The following is an 18,001-nucleotide window of genomic DNA, read 5'->3' as shown; positions in this document are numbered from 1 at the left end:
GTGCATTTTTTAACTTAACAAGGAACTGAGTACTATATGAGCATCATGGATAAATCTATACAGTAGTACTTATCCATCAAAAAGTTCAACATAATCCTCAAAAAAAGGACAAAGGCAGCTGGAAGTTTTAACCCAGCTGATGGAGAATAAAGGCAGATGAGATTTATTCAAGGAAGAAGGGAAGTAACACTATAAGGCAACAAATGGGTAGCCAGATGTGTCCTTTCTGTATCTCATCTCATCTTCCAAACAGTTCTACGAGATGTCTCGATTTCAAAAATAAAGGAAGCGAGATGCCCAGAATTTACTTAGGACTGGTGGCTTCCAAAGAGGGTTATTCTAACCACCTTATCCTGCAGTTGCCTCCACGAAGGAACCAGAAGAGCCCAGGAAGTTGGGCTCAGTGAACCCAGGCGAGCCTCTGCCACTGGGAGCCTCAGAGAATGACGTGGGCATGGCCTCTTTAGTCCTGGGCTTTGGCTCGGGCAGGGAATCCACATGGCCTAGCACAATTCTTAGAGAGGCTCTGGAGGACTGCTTCTGGATTAACTGATCTCACTGGGAAAAGATCTTGTTTATTACTTTTTGCCTTATCCAATGCTCGGCTCAAAATCTTCTGTCCTCACAAAGCCAAGGCCAGCAGCACCATCTTCCTCCCCTGAACTCTCCCAGTAACCCTTGTCCGTTTTACTCTTTTGGCTGCTGAACATGTTAATAATTGTTAATAATAATTAATATGTTAATAACATGTTAATAATAATTAACTGTCTTCTTAAGAGTATGTCCCCAGGAGACTAGCGGCTCCTTTCAGGGGAGGGCCAGGTCTCATTTTGGCGTGTATAGCCAGTGACTGTACATGGCGTGTAACAGGTTCTCAAAGATGCTCATTGCTCAGGGTAAGCTTTAAGAGAAAGTTTCTGAGCTCACCTCACATAGTCTTGATGCTTCTGTACATTTACTTAGGGCCAAAGATGGAAATGGACCGACTCAGTGGTCATGAGTTTGAGCAAGCCCTGGGAGATGGTGAAGGACAGGGAAGCCTGGTGTGCTGCAGTCCCCTGGGTCCCAAAGAGTTGGACACGACTGAGTGACTGAACAAGGACAAACACAGCAAGCTTCGAAAATGCGAAGGCGTCCCACCTTAATAACCTTGTCAGTTCCCGAAGTCAGTAACCATCCTCTGGTCGCATCAAAGTGCACGTGCACGATGTTATGTTTACTGTCGTGGAAGGTCGCGGTGGGCGCACGTCTGGAGGGAGCAAAGGAAGTTTCCAGAAGTGAAAGGCAGAGTATATACATGAAGAAGATCTAGAGTGACAGTAAGCTCTAATTTTTAGCCAAATGGCTCAAACGACCTCACGGTTAGAGATGCTCCTCAGAACTACTTTTATTCCCTGGGGATGAAAAGAATGAAAGGATTCTTAGACGGTCCAAAATGGTCAAGAGATGTTGAAGTTTCTTTAGAAACTTTCTGGAGAAATTTGTTGCTCTGACTGAGTCTGTGAGATTCTCCACCCGTGCTGTTAACAAATCTTTAAAATAACCCACTGTGCTTTTGCTAAGTTTGATCTCAGAAGGGCTTGCTGATAAAAGTCTACTTTGGTCTATTTCATTTTTAAAAAAGCACATTTGTTAAAATGCCTAAGACACTACCACTTTCATCTAAGGGCTATTTATTTTTTCTCCTCTTTACCCTGGTATAAGTGCAGACTTGGGTTTTTCTGTGGCATTCTAATGCTTTAACAAGTAAAACAATATATAAACAAACACTGCTACTTGCTTTTTATTTTTTCAAGCCTTGCATTTTTTTAGTAAGAAGGCTGCTAACTGCCTAGATGCTCTAGAGGCAATGCAAAATGTACCCATGGGGAAGAGGCAGAAGAACCAGTGGTGTGGGACAGCAACATAGGGGATTAGGCTGCAGTTTTCTAATCATGTTTCAAGTTCCCACTCCTCAGCAGTGGGCTCTCTGAGACAGCTGTTAATTGCTCAATCTGGAGAACAGATCTTCAGTACCCTAAAAATGATGATTGCTTTAAAATATTTAGAACTAAAGAATTAGGTTTAATCTGTAGTCACTTAGACCCTCTGAATCTGTGTCTTTAATGAAGAATTCAACAGGAATATCCCTAAAGTCTCTCGCAGCTCCCTAATTTAATGAGAAGCACTCTTTTATTAATTTCATCACATATGATGAGCAGAAAATAATCAGTGAACATAAGTGCTTACTTATGCAAGGGCATCTTAATTTATATTTGCTGTGATTAAATATGAATAAAAAACATTTCCATTAACATGAGGGTTATCTGCAAAAGAATGTTTTGTTTTATTAACTTGCCAAGAATTTCCTCTAAATGCTGACCTCCTTGAGTGCATCTGAAATATGTTTCTATTTATATGCAGCTTTTAGGACATCCATCTAGTACTTAAAATGATTTTACTACATTATATGGGGGCGGAGGTGGTGGTGGTGGCGGTGAGAATTGGGCAGACAAGTCCCCTATGAGATTCTAATTCACTAAAAGGGACACTTGGTGAAGAACACTCTGTTTACATGGAAGGCAGTTTGCAACAGCTAACATTAAAAAGATAACATGGAGTCTTTCCTGGTAGTCCAGTGGTTAAAAATCTGAGCATCCAATGGGAGAGGTGAGGGTTCGATACTTGGTTGGGAAACTAATAACCCAAGTGCTGTGCAGCATGGCCAAGAAAATTTTTTAAATGTTAAAGAAAGAAAAGAAAAAGGCAACATGGATCTGCACCCCCCATCCCCCACCAAAAAAAAAGCACTGTAATCTCAGGTTCTGGGTTATTGGGCAAGGCCAACCTGCAAGATTCAGCAGCTGGGCAACTGGTGGTACAAGACTCTGAGGAGAAGAGACTTGGCTTTTTCTGGAAAATAAAACCTCTGGGGCCCGTGGGCTTATTCGCTCCTGCAAAGATACCAGCTCCGGCTAACAGTGAAGCTCAGGCTCCTGTATTCCCGGGCAATTCTCCAGTAAATGAGCAGGCAGAGGATTTCCTCCAAGAACATCTATTTTCAATGCACACACCCCTGGGATTAACAACAGCACAGAGATGATTTCTCAGCGCTGCACTCTCTCCTCCTGCCTCACAAGAGGACACCACCTCCTGATGGAAAGGAGGGCTTTGCCCACCTGCCACGGTCCATATTGGAAACCACCAGAAACCAGGGTGCCATTATTCATGGCTGCGGGGCTCGGTGCAGCGTTCGGGTTGCCCTCGTCCCTTAACCTCGACAATTCCGCAGGCTGCTGTGACTTACTCCTCATCTGTGATGGCCTCGTGGCAGCTGTCACACACCCTCACTTCAAACTCGAAGCCCATCAGCGGGATCGGGGAGCGCTTGGAGCTGCACTTGCCGCAGACCGCCTTCCCGCACTTGCGGCAGTGGTGCTGGAGGGAAGAGAAAACGTGCTCAACTGCGCCTGTGCGCCTCCGCTGCGCCAGGTACGCCCAGGTGTGACCCACAGCCTCCAGGTGCGGATGCTCAACGGGAGGGCCCCAGCGCACTGGAAGCGCGTGCCAGAGGCTCTTCTTTTTGGATTCTGTTTACTCAGAATGAGGACTGTTTAGGAAGTAAATCTGATTGTGCCACGGCCCCAAGCGCCCCTTTCCCCAGTCTTGGCTCTTTCCAGTTATCATCAATGTGAACCTCCCCCAGTTGGGTTATCTTAATGGTGTCGGGTGTGCGGAGGGTTTACGGAGGAAGTTCCACCTCCAGAGATCACGCTGTTCGGTGAAGAAGAACTGGGATGAAACCAGGCTCAATTCACTGTCTACATGTTGGCCGTGCTCAAGCTGGGTGGACTGGCATTTGATTTCCCCGGGGGGCAGACCAAACCCAACCATAGAATCAGGCTGAAAATGCTGTCTTATAAGTAGATCTAAATAACTAAAACTAAGATGGAAGGAACGAAAGTGAAATTAAAGAGAAATAAGTATCACTTACATAATTTCATGGTTTGGTACCATTTGAGCTAAGCTCGGCCCCTCTAATTTTAAGGTATATTTCACTAGATGCCACTAGAATTCTAAAATCATATCACTTAACTACTGGGAACAAGTCACTACAGAAACTAAATCCAGTAGGAATGAGCTTCAGTAGAGAAAGGGAATAAATTCAGCAGAAAGTGACTCCAAGAGAATAACTTACCCCCATCACAGCTCCCACCCAGGGGTGTTATTTCTTCCAAGATCACAAGGTAAAGTTATTTCTAGGTGATAACGTTTTGATGAAGCAAGCATATCACCCACCTGTCTCAGGCCGATTTTCTTACTGTCCCACATTTGCTTGAAGTTCCAGAAAAAAGGCTGATCGCACTTCTGGCAGGAATCACTGTCCAACCATTCAGGGGTCTTGCCAAACAAAGCACACAACAGATGACAGTGAGAAGCAGTGAGGATCGCGGAAGCATCGACACTGCTGAAACTTACGCAGTCAGGATGTGTGTCTAAGAAACACATGTGATTTCTCAATCATTTAAAAAATATTTAATGAATGCCTCGTGACGTGTCAGGTCCTGGGGATGTAGTGGGGAAGAAAAAGAATTTAACATCATGGAGCTTATAATTTATCAGGGAAGATGAAACATGATAATCATATTAATAGTAGTTAATTTCCCTGGGGGCTCAGACTGTAAAGCGTCTGCCTACAATGCGGGAGATCCGGGTTCAATCCCTGGGTTGGGAAGATCTCCTGGAGAAGAAAATGGCAACCCACTCCAGTACTCTTGCCTGGAAAATCCCATGGATGGAGAAGCCTGGTAGGCTACAGTCCATGGGGTTGCAAAGAGTTGGACACGACTGAGCGACTTCACTTTCACTTTCATTATGTGAAACAGTAGAAGGATCAAAGGTCAGAGACAGAGAAGCACAGAGTGCTATGAGAACAGGATGATCTAGGCTGGGGTTCAGGACTTGTCTCTGACAAATGATAACAAGCTGAGATCTGGGGATGGATGACAGGAGGCCAGGCACACGGGGCTGAAAGAGGGCAGGGCTGAGAGAAGGGCAGGATGGCTGGAGCGCAGTGTAGGGGTGAGGAGAGAAGGGCTGGGGGTGGGAGAGGGTGTAAAGGGCTGAGGCTGGAGGGGTTGGATGTAGAGGCCACACCACAGACAGCTATGTTGGTTTAGGACTTTATCTCACAGTCTCTGATCATATGCAATTATCTCATACTCTGATCATACACAATTATATTCTCTCTGTGTACAATTATATACATCTGCTTATTACACTGGCATGCAGCTACATGTGCTGGGGGGACAGGACCCGACCACAGTGGGAACTCAAAAAGCACTAGCCCACTGTCATGTCGGAGTCAGCAGGGTTAGTCCATTTCCCTACCTTTATTTTTTATTTTAAAAAGAATCCTTATATTCTTTTGTAAAAATTTACTTTATTTATTTTTGGGTGCACTGGGTCTTCACTGCTTTGCACAGGCTTTCTCCAGTTGCAGCGAGCAGGGGCCGCTCTCTTGTTGCCGAGCATGGACTCTAGGGCTTCAGTAGTTGTTAACTCACCAGCCCTGCTGCTGCTAAGTCACTTCAGTCGTGTCCAACTCTGTGCGACCCCACAGACGGCAGCCCACCAAGCCCCTGTCCCTGGGATTCTCCAGGCAAGAACACTGGAGTGGGTTGCCATTTCCTTCTCCAATGCATGAAAGTGAAAAGTGAAAGTGAAGTCGCTCAGTGGTGTCCGACTCTTAGCAACCCCGTGGACTGCAGCCTTCCAGGCTCCTCCATCCATGGGATTTTCCAGGCAAGAGTACTGGAGTGGGGTGCCATTGCCTTCTCCACACCAGCCCTAGAGCGCAGACTCAATAGTTGTGGTGCACAGGCTTAGTCTCCCCATGGCACGTGGAATCTTCCAGGACCAGGAACTGAACCTGGGGAAGTTCTCCCCTAGCTTTAAGCAGAAACAAACCTAAAGCTATATATTTTCTCAGGAGGAAAAAAAAGAAAGCAAAAAGGTGACACTTTAAGAAAGTTTATTTATTTTATTAAAACTGAGGAAAAGGGACTTCCCTGGTGCTCCAGTAGTTAAGACTATGAGCTTCCAATGCAGTGGGCCTGAGTCATATCCCTGATAGGGAAGTAAGATCCCACAAGCTGTACGGCATGACCGAAAAAATTAAAAATGCAGAGTGCAATGACAAGGATACAGAAAGAATGATAATACATTAAAAAAAAAAAAAAACCTGAGGGAAAGAAGTAAGTTTCAACTTGCTTGGTAATTTTCATGCCCTAATTCATGTAAAGACAGATCAATAAAATAATACAAAGTTTCTTAGCTGAAGACAACAGTTTACCCCTAAAAGACTTATCTATATTGTGATTTTTCAGAACAGTTATGATGTAGGAAAATAAGGAAGATTTACAAAACACACACACACACCCATATTTTACAAGGAAGCACGCAGGTTTAGGATGTGTATAAAATATGTTAGTGGGTGTCTAAGAGGAGGGAGCTGAGAGTAGGGCTCTGAAAAGGGGGGAAAAATCAGCATGTGTAATATGATTCTCTTTTTCGTCAAAAAAAGAAAAATCTAACATGTGTATCTGCAGAGAAAAATGTAAGAAGGGATGTTTGCCAGTGTGTGAAGAGTGATATTTCTGGGTGGTGATATCATGGATGGGCTTCCCCAGTGGCCAAGCCGTAAAGAATCCACTAGATTCTTCAGTCCCTGGGTGGGGAAGATTCCCTGGAGAAGGAAATGGCAACCCACTCCAGTGTTCTTGCCCAGGAAATCCCATGGACAGAGGAGCTCGGGCAGGTTACAGTCCATGGGGTTGCAATAGCATGGGATATGACTTAGCGACTCAGCAGCAACCCTGAGTAACTGATATTCTCTTTGTTAACGAGCACTGTAATTTTTCTACAAAGAACGTGTATTATATATACTTAAAAAAATAATAAAATTGTAAAAAAATCAGATTTTGTTAAATGTATAAACACACGTTTAACCTACATCAAGATGTCAAACAGATCTGTGTTCAGCCACTCAAGGCCTTCTCCCACCTGCCCGCCCTCAGGGCCGCCACCCCATCCGCTCTGCGTCCATTGCTCTGCATGTGACCACTCCTGTGTTTCGTCTTGGTCAGAGTGCTCTCTCTCTCTCTCGCCACAACCCTTCACTGGAAGGTGAGCTGATGGTGACAAGCCCCAGCTCTGATGCTCTGTCAACTGTGGTTGATTTATTTATACCATCGAATCGTTTTCGGAAGCTTTCCCCTCCACGTCTTTTCTTCCAGAAAGGCTACCAGCCCTTCGGGTCAGGGACAGCTTCATTATGTCTCAGGCTTCCCGACCTGGGCGCCGCACGGCACCTGCCACAGGTAGGCAGCCCCACGGACACACCTGGGAGGCTGCACGCTTATCATATATGACACTCGCGAAAGATGGATGCGACCATCACCACCGCTCAGTTAGAGCTTTAAATCACTCGAGAAGATTTACAATAGTCAACAAGTACCAAGTGCCCGTATATCTGCATGTCAAAAGGCATCACTGGAGCAAGATGGCTCCAAGGACTGCCCACCGACCAACCGCCTGGTTTCCTTCTCTGGAGAGTGCACTGGTATTCTCCTTGGACTTCTGTCTACCGAGGGCAGAGGCTGTGTGCACACAGGGAAACGAGCCCAGCGGCTCCCCTCCCCGGGTCTGGTCAGTCAGGCCTGGGAAGAAGCCTGGGCACACCGGGCGTGACCGTCCCTCACCCAAAGCAGGCCGCCATGCACCTGGCCGGCACACGCTGTCTTTATGCCAATAGGGCCAGATTGTATTTTCAAAAGCAATAATCCACTATTCCTCACTTCCTGACTGAAAGGATCATTTTAATTAGTTACTAATAGAACTCCTGTGGATTTACAGTTTGAGCAAATCAAACTTTAATCTTCTTAAGCATTTAATTACTGGCATTTGAAAGGCACAGCATTGTGGGTAACGGCAATGACTCTCTTGAAATGAGACTGGGGTGAGGCTGTGGAAAGAAGTTGGGAAATGGCCTTTGTTTAATTTTTAAAGTGTTGCTCTTCTAATTCTTGTATCCTTTGAGGACACAGATTAGAATACACATGGTCAAAGGGAAAATTTACCCAGCATTAATCTAGGGAAATGAGAAAATGGTTAACTTCAAAGTACTTGTCAAAGGGGACGTTCAGTAAACAAACCAGCTGTTATGATGCTGAACGATGAAAAAGCAAATTCATCGAAAAAAGAATGTTATGGTTAAATTGGCAAAATTTATGTTCTGTAAATTTTATCTCAATAAAAAATTGTGTAAATAGTAAATGAAAAAAAGAAAAAAGAATGTTATGACAAAACTTAAATAATTGCTTAAAAATGACAAATTTTTATAAATAAAAAATATTTATATCTGGAGAACTGTTTAGAATATGACTCATAAACACAAAAAATTATCTCTAATATTTCTATTAATACCAAACTAGGATTCTTCATCAAATACCACTTCTCACACACCAGCCGCCATTTCCCCCAATAACATAAAGGGCCAAGTTGTCTGCTTTCATAGTGCACTTTAAACCGAACGGCTGTAATTACCTGAAAATAAATGTTTCTTCTCCTCTGAACTTGTAAATCATGCAACAGATTTGAAGTCTAAACAGCTTAGTCTCAGCCTCCTTACGAATCTCCACTGCATGAGTATTATGTGCAACTTTGTGAGGGGCTTATAAAAGGAAGCTCCTTTCATACTAGAATTGTATTTTATTTTACTATTATTGTTTTTCTGATTTTCTGACATAACATGTCTTATTTTCATGGTTTTCTCAAAGAAAAAAGTGGGCTTCCCTGGTGGTTCAGTGGTAAAGAATCTGCCTGCCCATGCAGGAGACAGGGGTTCGATCCCTGGTCTAGGAACATCCCACATGCGGCACAGCAACTAAGCCCCTGTGTGCACCACAACCGCTGAGCCTGTGCTCTAGAGCCCGAGTCCCGCAACTACCAAAGCCTGAGTGCCCTATAGCCCACGCTCCACAAGAGAAGCCGCTGCAATGAGAAGCCCGCGCACAATAAGTAGAGAGTAGCCCCAGCTAGACGCAACTAGAGAAAAGCTTACACAGCAACGAAGACCCAGCACAACCGGAAAAAAAAAAAGAAAGAAAGTGAGCAGGCGGGGAGGCTGAGGCGTTCCTCAGCGGAGTCGGAGGTGCAGAGCCCAGCCTGGTGGCCATGGAAGGGTGGCTCGAGCCTTCTGTGAACCTACCTCCTGCCTCTCCACGTCCATGTTCCAGACCACGATCCCACCGTCACCACCACAGGAGATGAGCTGCCGCGTGTGCTGTGCATAGGACAGGGCCTGGACTTTGTCACTGCCGAAGAAGCAAGAGGAGTCAGTGACCGTTCAGAGGGCAGGGAGAGCCCTGAGGGCAGGAAGCCTGGCGGTGAGTCTAGTGCAGGCTCACCCCTGAGTGGCACCCAAGAGCAGACCTTGGAGACCAGAATGGAATGGTCCACATGCTAACGTTGGGAGAGTACTTGAGATTTGCAACATTTAAAATTAGTCAAAATGCTCCTTTAATAATTAGCGATGTTGAACATCTTTTCATGTGCCTGTTGGCCATCTGTAGGTCTTCTCTGGAGAAATGCCTACTTAGGTCTTCTGCCATTTTTTGGATTGGGTTGTTTGTTTTCTGATGTTGCATTGTCTGAGGTGTTTGTATATTTGGGAAATGAAGCCTCTGTTGATTGCATCTTTTGCAAATATTTTCTCCTGTTCCATAGGTTGTGCTTCCGTTTCATTGATGGTTTCCTTTACTGTGCAAAAGCTTGTAAATTTGATTAGGTCCATTTGCTTATTTTGCTTTCATTTCTTTGGCCTTGGGACACTGACTAAGAAAATATTGCTGTGATTTATGTTCAAAGGGGCAAGTGGAGAAGGGATAAATTATGATTATGGGGTTAGCAGATACACACCACTACATATAAAATAAACAACAAGGATTTACTGTATAGCACATGGTATATATATATATATATATATACATACATACACTTTCCTCGGAGAAGGCAATGGCACCCCACTCCAGTACTCTTGCCTGGAAAATCCCATGGATGGAGGAGCCTGGAAGGCTGCAGTCCATGGGGTCGTGAAGAGTCGGACAGGACTGAGCGACTTCCCTTTCACTTTTCACTTTCATGCACTGGAGAAGGAAATGGCAACCCACTCCAGTGTTCTTGCCTGGAGAATCCCAGGGACGGGGGAGCCTGGTGGGCTGCCATCTATGGGGTCGCACAGAGTCGGACACGACTGAAAGTGACTTAGCAGCAGCAGCAGCAATGGTTCAGTGGTAAAGAACCTGCTGGCCAACGCAGGAGATGCTGCTTTGATCCCTGGGTTGGGAAGATCCCTGGAGAAGGAAACAGCAACCCACTCCAGTATTCTTGCCAAGGAAATCTTGTGGGCAGAGGAGCCTGGTGGGCTACAGTCCATGGGGTTGCAAAAGAGTGGAACACAACTTATCGACTAAACAACAACAAATATACGTATATGTATAACTGGATCACTTTGCTGTATATCTAAAACTAACACAACATGATAAATCAACCATAGTTCGAGTTTTTAAAATGCTCATGTGAGATGCTAAGGCCCCAAGAAGAGGTGGTCTCTGTCAATTACCAACACTTAAGGAAAAAAGCTGTTGAACTACTTATAATCATACTGGTTCCTTAATTATCAATTAAATAAAATCTGTGCCATCTGTTCATGTTATATTTGTAAGGTCATCGGGCACCTGATGGAGCCAGGTAACTGTGCTGCTTAAGATGCGAGGCGCCAGCACGGCTCCCGGGGTGAATCCACAGCAGCAACAGACTTGAGTTCACTGAGTGTCTCTCTCTAGTTCTCATGCCCTCTTCCCTCAGTTTGTGTCTTATTTTTCTTTCTGGTTGGTACATGGCTGACAAATTATTCCCTCTTGGTGGGGAATCCAGTTTAAGGGTCTGACAATTTAGTGACCACCACCAAAAGATGACAGAGATCTACTCCACTTTGGGAGAGAAAGAATGGGGAATCTGGCTTCTTGGCGGTTTTTGTTTGAATATTCTTCTGTTTTGAGCTCAAATTAATTGAGAATTCTGTGCTCACTGGGAAGGAGAATAACTCTGTGAAATGTGGATTGGTGATTTTGTGTGTGTGTGTGTTTGTGTTTTCTTTTGACTTGTGCCTCCAGTTGTAGGACTGAAGCTGTTAAGCTCTGTGTGCCTGTGTCTGAAATTCAGGGGGTGTTTACCTCTTGTGTATGGAACACTTTCCTATTTCTGAAGGTGTCAATAAATTAGATTATGGTACCTGTTAAATTATAAGCACTTGCTTATAAAGATAAACAAATGTTTATATAAATTGAATATTTCTGAATTTCACAGAAAATAAGGAAATTAAATCCCTAAAGCTTTAAATTTACTAGGCTTAAAAATAAAAATTATTTTACAGAAAATACTATCTAACTCAGTGATATTTTAAGACTCCCAAGTTCACAAAACTAACTCTTTGGCAAATGACTAGTGTGATGAGTTTCAAAACACAGCCATGTCTTTTTCTGGCTTTGTTAATGTTAAATATAATGCAAATGTACATTTTGCTTTACTTGGGTTGATTTCTTCTAAATTTATATAGGATAAGTGGTCAAATAAGCTAATATTATGCCTATATAATATTTAAGATTATGAAAAATAAGCATGTTCAATTAAATAATTTTTCTCATAAACTTTAGATAACAGTTATGTTTTAAGCATACCAACTTAAAGATAATTCCCAAGATCTTGGGTAATTTACAATGGAATCACAGTAAGTTGAGCTAACTGGTAAGTCACCAGACACCTACAATGGATAATTTCTTTCTTTTTAAAAAAAAATTAATCTATTTATTTTTGGCTGCATCAGGCCTTAGGGCATTCAGAATCTTTCCTTGCAACATTAAGGCTTCTTTCTAGTTGTGGCTTGAGGGCTCAGTAGACCCTTGGCACGTGGGATCTTAGTTCCCCGACCAGGGATTGAACTCGTGTCCACTGCTTTAGAAGGTGGATTCTTAACCACTGAACCACCAGGGAAGTCTTGATCATTTCTAAATAAGTTACTGAAATTTCAACTGTACAGCATAGTATTTAAGATTATATATGTTTGCTTATTTTTATGTGCTACAGAGAGACTGTAACTTAGGCACATGTCTGCTCAGTCACGTCCAACTCTTTTTGACCCCATGGACTGCTGCCCTGCCAGGCTTCTCTGTCCATGGAATTTTCCAGGCAAGAATACTGGAGCAGGTTGCCATTTCCTACTTCCCAACCCAGGGATCGAACCCCCATCTCCTGCGTCTTTTGCATTGGCAGGGGGATTCTTTACCACTGTGCCGCCTGGGAAGCCCAACATAACGTAGATGAGTCATGTCAAATGAACATGTTCCTTTCTTTTACCATTTTAGAGGGATGTAAAAGTGATGTACATTGCAGGAGAAGCTGACGTCACGTTTCATGAGCTGTGCTAAGATGCTCCTTATGATGGAAAGTTCTCAATTATCCATATCCTCTGTCCTCCCAGTCTTCTCTACAAAATAAGTTAGTTACTTTGGTTAATTACTAGAATTAAAATGGGTGACTGAGATGATGCCAGGTGCAATGATGAGAAGGAAATACAACTGTGTCTGTGTTGTAGTTTTGGGGAGGGGAAAAAACGAGAGAGTAGTTTTAAAGCAGTGGTTCTCAAACTTTTTAGTCTCAGGACCCCTTTACATTCTCAAGTCTTATTTGAGGACACCAAAGAGCTTTAGTTTAAGTGAGTGGTAACTATTAATATAAGTGGCCTGATGGTAACTATCAATATAACTGGCCACCTGATGTGAAGAGCTGACTCACTGGAAAAGACCCTGATGCTGGGAAAGATTGAGGGCAGAAGGAGAAGGGGATGACAGAGGATGAGATGGGTGGATGGCATCACTGGTTCAGTGGACATGAGCTTGGGCAAACTCTGGGAGCTGGTGAGGGACAGGGGAGCCTGGCGTGCTGCAGTCTGTGGAGTCTCAAAGAGTTGGACACGGCTAGGCAACTGAACAACAACTATCAATATACTTGAAATCAATCTGAGAAAATTTTAAACTACTGATCCATCTGAAAACAGCAATGATGAATCCATTCCCTTTTAACCAAATAACATATGTTTTGGGAAAAATGTATTTTCCAAAACAAAATATTTTGAAGGCAAAATGGCACTGTTTAATATCTATGCAAGTCTTTCTAATGTCTGGCTTAGCAGGAGAGAGCCAGACACTCATCTCTTTCTGTGGGCATTATGATGTCACTTATGTAGCCTCTGGAAAACTCCATTTTATACTTTTGAGAGAGCTTGAATGAAAAAGGCAATTTTAAAGTAAAATATAAATTTGTTCCAGAATATCAAAGAGAAAAATAAAGGACAAAACATGGAAAGTGAATTTTGCTTGCTTTGATTTATAATACTTGAGAGTCTAAAAAAAAAAAAAAAAAAAGCTGCAAAATACATTAAAATCTTGGTATAATTCCCTTGGGTTTGATGGCTTGCTTCCTTAGTTTGCTGATTAATGCCTTGGACTACAATGCAAAAGGATATTCCTTACCTTCTATAGAATCTGCCTAGCTAGCAGAGATTTTGTCTCACCAAAATCCTTTTCACAGCTTTATGCTGATTTGAAAAGTTCTTGATTATTTAAGGAATGAAAAGAAGAACAAGGGCCCTCTTTTGAAAAAGAGCTACATTCTTTAAGACTGTACTGCTTTCTGTATTTATTTCCCAAGTCTTCTTGTTACTCTGATTATATAGATAGCCAAGTATTGTTTTTTTTAGGCACCTGTGCTCCTATCTTAAGTATCTAAAGATAAGTATCCTTTGACAATAATTTTGGTTTTGCCTTCCCAGGTTGAGCCCTATATTTTTTGGGGAAAAAATTGTTTAGGATATTTTTTACACCTAAAACTATCTTTGAGATTTCCAAGCGGGGTTCTGGAAAATTACAGATCTGTTTCCTTTGCCTCATAAAAATAGAGATGGTATTAAAAAAAAAAAATCAATTTGTTTACTGTGTTACTATTCTAAGAGTTGCATAGGAAGAGCTGTCAGATTAGACAAGATGCTTAGTCTTCCCTAGGTTAAGTCAGTATGGCTAAAAGATTATTAATATATTTCTGAGATTGTATATTACATGCCAAGACCCTAGAGCTTTATCAATGCTTCCACTGTCCATAATATGCTTTTACCTTCAGGGAAAACACTGATCAATTGCTCAGGAAATAGTTATGTAGGGAGTATCAGTAGAGAATTTCACTCTTCTCAATTCTGATATTATCACAGTAAAAAAATATCCATTAAGTTTCTATAATCTACAGGTAAATTTGTATTATTTTGATGCTTGCCTGAAGGCTTTGTCACAAGCTACAGGCCAGAAGGGACAATCTCAGAATTTTGAGGAAAACAATTCTATGCACCAGGTACTTTTAAATACTGGCATTTTAAAGATTCTTTAGGCAAAGAATACTAGACTGACATAACTTAGTCTGTAAACTGGGATAGTGGACTGAGTCAGGATTTCCTTGGATTTCAGGACTTTTTTTAGTCTGGAAGTAGATGGCTTTACAAATGCCCTGGGATATGGATTAAGTCAGGATTTCCTTGGATTTCAGGACTCTTTTTAGTCTGGATGTAAATGGATTTACAAATGCAGACTGCTAAACCAACATCCAGCAGAACAAGAATTAACAACACAGGACCAAATGAACTGAAGAGGGAAATTTTACTGGCGTTATTTGTCTAGAATACTGTTGCTGTTGTTTTAACATTCTACTTTTTTGATCTATGAGGATGCCTTTTCTCTTACTTTTTAGGCTGTCTCTAACCTAGAAGATCAGCCCTGGGTGTTCTTTGGAAGGAATGATGCTAAAGCTGAAACTCCAGTACTTTGGCCACCTCATGAGAAGAGTTGACTCATTGGAAAAGACTCTGATGCTGGGAGGGATTGGGGGCAGGAGGAGAAGGGGACGACAGAGGATGAGATGGCTGGATGGCATCACTGACTAGATGGACGTGAGTCTGAGTGAACTCCGGGAGTTGGTGATGGACAGGGAGGCCTGGCGTGCTGCGATTCATGGGGTTGCAAAGAGTCGGACACAACTGAGCGACTGAACTGAACTGAACTGAACCTACAGTTTAGTAAAGTCTGCTTTGGTAAGCTAAATCTAAACATTTAAGAATAATATCCAATTCTCAGAAACCCCCCAGAATTCAGAAACTGTTACTTTGTCACCTTGATTTTCATGGCAATATTTTACAGGCTTAATTAGAATCTATCCACAGGATATCACTGGGCAACCAAGCCCTTACCTACAGTTATGAGTAGCCTCTTTAGCAACTAAGGGGGCCAATGCCTTGGGAAGTGGTCCTGCTTCCCGAAAGGAAAACTGGTCCTGTACCTGGTTTGCAGGGTCCTGGCATTACAGGTGTTAAGAAAGCTACCAGGCCAAGAAACTAGCAAATGTTGAAAATCTCAAAGAATTCAACCAAAGTTATAAGTATTATAGGTGAACACTGATGATTTTCTTGGGCTTGTTTTCCTGCTGCTGCTGCTAAGTCGCTTCAGTCGTGTCTGACTCTGTGTGACCCCATAGACGGCAGCCCACCTAGCCGTGGAATAGCAGATAACAGAGGCTCTGAAAAGCCCAATCCAAGATTTCTTATAAAAACTTTTGTAAATTTCATGGTCTTAATAGTTGCTTAATACCATACATCTCCATATTTGCAAAGCCAACTAAGATGGCCTATAGGTTAATTAATACTCTTACTGCACCAATGCAAATGATGAGGTCAAACTTTGTGAGGCCAGTTGTTTTTCTATGACCAGGAATAATCTTATTATTATGATTACAGGTGAGAAGAGGGGAGGATCTCTCAGATCAAAAACTTGGAAATGGGTAAAAAGAGATTGCTGGGTATCTTTTTCAATGGAATATCAAGTGTAATCTGACACATCCTTCTGTGTTTTCTGCCTCTGTGGGAGTCAGAGTTATTATCTTTAATTGTGCTATTTTATAACTCTGTAAACTGTAGGAAATTGACAGTATTGCAAATGAATCTTATCCAGTGAAGATGCAATGAATCCCCATGCCCGGCTCCTCCCATGGAAGAAGTCAGTTGTGAAAATACAAATGCATTTCAGCACTCTCCATTGCCTCTTCATGTTTCTACTCTTTGAATTTCCCTTTGAACTGGCTGTAACATCTTACTAGTTCCTTTACTAATTAATGACTAATATAAAATCTTTCACTAAAAAACAAAGTCAATTTTCTATCTCTCCTGGTTGTGATTAATGCTTCATACATTTCAGGGGATGGACTGATGCCATTGTGACATTCAGGGGCAAGAAGGAAAATCCATCTAGTTGAACAGACTCATAACCACCCAGTGATCTGAACTACAATTCATTTGTTAAGGCACCTTGATACATATCAATGATCTTGCAAAACCAAATAAGCTACAGAAGGAACTGCTTTGCCACTCATAGCTGGCAGCAACATTCAGCAAGAGATACATAATTTATATTTATTTTTATATTTTTATATTTATATTTATATTAATATTCCCACACAGAAGAACACAATGATGAATGCGGAATCCCAAGCCTTGTAATAAAGCTGCTCCGGGGCTTCTTGATTAAAGGATTCAAAATACAACCACCTTGCAGTTAAAAACAAGATGAGGAAACATTCCCAGGTTTACAGATCCAGGGTGATAAAAGAGTGAAGGATACCTTCCTCTTGCACTCATGTTTCATCTGGCATCATGGTAGCACTGATACTAGAAAGCATCTTAAAACTGGTTATTATTTAATCAATGAGCATTCCGTGGACTGCACTGCAAATGCTCTTATGAGTGTATAAAGACCCCACTTTGTTAAAATAAAAGAATTACAAGATAATGACAGCAGAGCATTAAACCAAGGGTGGGGCCATTTTAAGCATGAGGCCTCGTGCGACTGCAGAGGTCACATGCCCTGAAGCTGGTCCTGAGTCTAATGCTTCTTAAGAGAAAAGGGTAGCGAAGCCTTCATATTCTCTATAGGAGCAGATTTTCAGACACAGGCTAACATCTACCTAAATGTCAGCTTAGGTCCTCCTCCATCCCCAAAGAGTAGGGGGTGGTGCTTAACTGTATACCAAAGAAATGAAACTGTCCAAAGTATGGAAAGTCTCAGCCCACTTGGTGAAATCTAATCAGCTATGCACCTACTTCCAGAAATCTCAGGCTCTTAGATTTGAAACTCCCACCTTCATGAATTTTCCAAACCTCCAAGGACCAGAGGGGTGGCTTCCCTGGTGGCTCAGTCAGTAAACAACCTGCTTGCCAATGCAGGACTCTCAGGTTCGGGATCCCTGGGTTGGGAAGATCCCATGGAGAAGGGAATGGCCACCCACTCCAGTATTCTTGCCTGGAGAATCCCATGCACAGAGGAGCCTGGAGGGCTACATACAGTCCATGGGGTCGCAAAGAGTCAGACACGACTGAGAGACTAAATCACCTAAAGCACAACTGCCACCAAGGAGCAGGGGAGGTCGGGGAGCAAGTCACATCTGAGAGGCCTCCAGGTACCTGAAAACACTGTCCTGAGTTCCTGCCGTTCTGTCTGATCCTAAGAACTCTGAGAACCTATTCATCTCCTGAGATCCAGATCAGGAGGCTACCTACTTCCTAGTGCAAAGGCAAGCTGTCCACCTTTCCCTTGTTTTCATACATCCAGGGCAGCTCAAGAGAGGCAGGGCCTGTTTTTCTTAGTCACCTCTGGGTCCTAAGAGCCCAATACAAAGTCTCGTCTGTAGACAGAGCTAAGTGAACATCGGCTGAACGTATCAGGCAAAGAGGGAGTAGGCGCACGTGGCAATATTTCCACTGGAAATGCAACAATTGGGGGTTTCCCTCATAGCTTAGTTGGTAAAGAATGCA

At 42.8% G+C, this 18,001-nt stretch overlaps 1 protein-coding gene across 4 annotated transcripts in view; it reads right to left on the bottom strand.

Annotated features, from left to right (window-relative positions):
* The window catches only part of WDFY2 (WD repeat and FYVE domain containing 2), a 192,597-nt gene that overhangs the window by 7,214 nt on the left and 167,382 nt on the right, over window positions 1–18,001 (bottom strand). For all 4 annotated transcript variants that reach the window (XM_061434676.1, XM_061434675.1, XM_061434677.1 and 1 more), the window contains 4 exons: window positions 9,251–9,356; window positions 4,279–4,380; window positions 3,287–3,417; window positions 1,141–1,249 (listed from right to left, as the gene is read on the bottom strand). In XM_061434676.1, coding sequence (XP_061290660.1) covers window positions 1,141–1,249; window positions 3,287–3,417; window positions 4,279–4,380; window positions 9,251–9,356 — 448 coding nt within the window. The remainder of the gene's footprint in view (window positions 1–1,140; window positions 1,250–3,286; window positions 3,418–4,278; window positions 4,381–9,250; window positions 9,357–18,001) is intronic.

Source organism: Bos javanicus, chromosome 12 (assembly GCF_032452875.1).
Source record: "Bos javanicus breed banteng chromosome 12, ARS-OSU_banteng_1.0, whole genome shotgun sequence".
NCBI classification, from domain to species: Eukaryota; Metazoa; Chordata; class Mammalia; order Artiodactyla; family Bovidae; genus Bos; species Bos javanicus.
This window is presented reverse-complemented; position numbering and strand designations above follow the sequence as displayed.